The 2,333-nt window shown below is 47.9% G+C and overlaps 1 protein-coding gene across 2 annotated transcripts in view; it reads left to right on the top strand.

Moving 5' to 3' along the window:
- The window catches only part of UBE2H (ubiquitin conjugating enzyme E2 H), a 59,703-nt gene that overhangs the window by 34,591 nt on the left and 22,779 nt on the right, over window positions 1-2,333 (top strand). For both annotated transcript variants that reach the window (XM_031061883.1, XM_031061882.1), the window contains exons 2-3: window positions 611-687; window positions 1,203-1,277. In XM_031061883.1, the coding sequence (XP_030917743.1) occupies window positions 611-687; window positions 1,203-1,277 (152 nt within the window). The remainder of the gene's footprint in view (window positions 1-610; window positions 688-1,202; window positions 1,278-2,333) is intronic.

Raw genomic sequence — 2,333 nt, 5'->3', positions numbered from 1 at the left:
TCTTTCCCTTTTTTCTTTCCTTTTCTATTCCCTTCTTTCCCATTTGTCTTTCTCATCTTTCCCACTTGTCTTTCCCTTTGTGTTCCCTTTTCCCCACTTGTCTTTCCCCTTCTATTCCCTTCTTTCCCACTTGCCTTTCCCTTTCTGTTCCCTTCTTCCTTCAAAGCACTTTGATTCTCCCTGTTGTTCCTTTCACCCCATTTCTCCCCAGACTCAGGAGTTTTTTGGTCTTGCAAGTCAGATCAACATTGCCAGGATTTGCGTGGGAGCTGTGGGAGGAAGGGGAGAAGGGAATTCCTTGGAGCAGTGCATTTATTTCAAACACGTCCCGGTGCTCTCCCAAATCTCAGCTTGCTCTGTGCAGGAGGGGATGGAAAATGGAAAATTCTGAGGATTCATCCCAAGGTTCCTCAGGGCAGGGGAGGGTGGGGAATTGGCTTTGCCACTTGCGGTGCTGTGGTCACTCAGGTGTGTCAGGACACTCAAATTCCACGTGGGGCTCAGGATGATTTGAATGTTTGGGTCAGTGGGCTTTGAGTGCATTCCTTGGGTGGGAGTAAATGGGTTTTGTTTCCTGCATTGGGTGTTTTTCCTTGACTTGCTGCACCAGGATCGAGAGCAAACACGAAGTCACAATCTTAGGAGGACTCAACGAATTTGTCGTGAAGTTTTATGGACCACAAGGAAGTAAGTTCATGACCCTGCCCTTCTTGAAAAGCAATCCACTGGCTTGGGGAACAGGGAAATGCCATTTCCAGATGAGCAAATCTGAGGGGGATGGAGAGAAATCCACATTCTGAGGGTGGGGATGATCCAGCTGGGAGCATGGCCATGGATAGACCCCATCCCTTGGAGCTCTGGCAAACTCCTTCAGCACCCTGAGCTTTCCTAGACCTGCTCAAACCTGCATCACTCATGGCAATTTCCATGGAGTTTGTCGTTCAGATGGCTTTTCCACCTTAATTTAGCACCATCTCCGAAGGTAAGGGGATTATCCCTCAGTGCCTGGTTTTATTCAGGGTTGAGCTGAGATCTTCTCCAGGATCTATTCAAACCCTGTGAGGCAGGGCAGGGAAGAGGCTTTGCAATCTCCCTCCCAGTGGAGCTGTGGATGATTCCAGATGTGTTTTCCTTGGTGCTCTGGCTCTGTTTGTCCTCTCTGAGCTGTGCAGTGTCTAATTCCTGCTTTTCCTCCCTTGCAGCACCCTATGAAGGTGGAGTATGGAAAGTTAGAGTCGACCTTCCTGACAAATACCCCTTCAAATCCCCATCTATAGGTAACAAATACTCATTTACCATCAGAATCCTGGGGTTTGGGGCTGAAGTTTGCAGGTGGAGTGGTACCAGTGTAATATAAGGGTTTTTATGGGATTTCAGATCCTAAGAAGAGAGGAATTGTGGGCTTTGCAAGGAGGAGGAGCTGGGAGTGGGATTTGGCTGCATATTTGTGTGTTGATCAATTCAATCTCTGTTCCTTGTGGGTTTTTTTTAATAATTAACTCATTGTGGAGTTAATTATTACAAATTTCAAATTAAAAAAATTAAATTTATTAAATTTAAAAATTTAATAATTAACTCCACTTACTGTGGAGTGGTGGAGCAAAGACCACAGTTCTTGGTGTTGGGGTGAACCCAGCTTTTGGGGTTTTCTGTCCGAAAGTGGGGGGAAGTTCTTCCCCTGCAGCCTCCATCCTCTTGGAGCAGGGAACACACATGTGGAAGAGCTGAAAAGCAGGGATTTATCACCAAAAAACTGCTGGCTTGACTGGCCAGGCTTGTTTCACCTTGGAGAGCAATAGGAAATTCCATTGGGAAATGGTTTGAGCTTGGATCCATCCCTGGGGAGCAGGAAACCACCCCAGATGTCTTCAGGTGCCATTCCAGGGGCTGAAGCCCTTTCCAACACCATCATCCTCCTTTGGCTGCTTCCTTCAAATCCCCCTCAGGCTCAGATTTTGTCTGGGAGCTCTGTGGGGTGGGGAATCCTCTGTTCCAATGGGAATTGTGCCTTTTGGGAGAGGCTGCTGCTGTCCATACACCATCCTTTACATTTTCAATTATTTTTGTTGTTGTTTGAGACCTTCTGTGAACGCCAGGAATGTGCAAACATTTCTGAGGCAGAGCACAGGAATCTGCAGCTCTGAGGAGCCTTTTCCTCCTCCTGAGCCAGCTCTGGCACTCCCTCTTGGAGAGGCACATTCCCACGGGAATTCCCACTGTTTGCTGCCTGTCCTTGGTCCTTCCCCCCTTCCCAGACCAGTCTGAAATCATGGGATGGGAGCTGAAACCTCATGGGATGGGAGCTGAAACCTCGTGGGATGGGAGCTGAAACG

Source organism: Geospiza fortis, unplaced genomic scaffold (assembly GCF_000277835.1).
Source record: "Geospiza fortis unplaced genomic scaffold, GeoFor_1.0 scaffold61, whole genome shotgun sequence".
NCBI classification, from domain to species: Eukaryota; Metazoa; Chordata; class Aves; order Passeriformes; family Thraupidae; genus Geospiza; species Geospiza fortis.
This window is presented reverse-complemented; position numbering and strand designations above follow the sequence as displayed.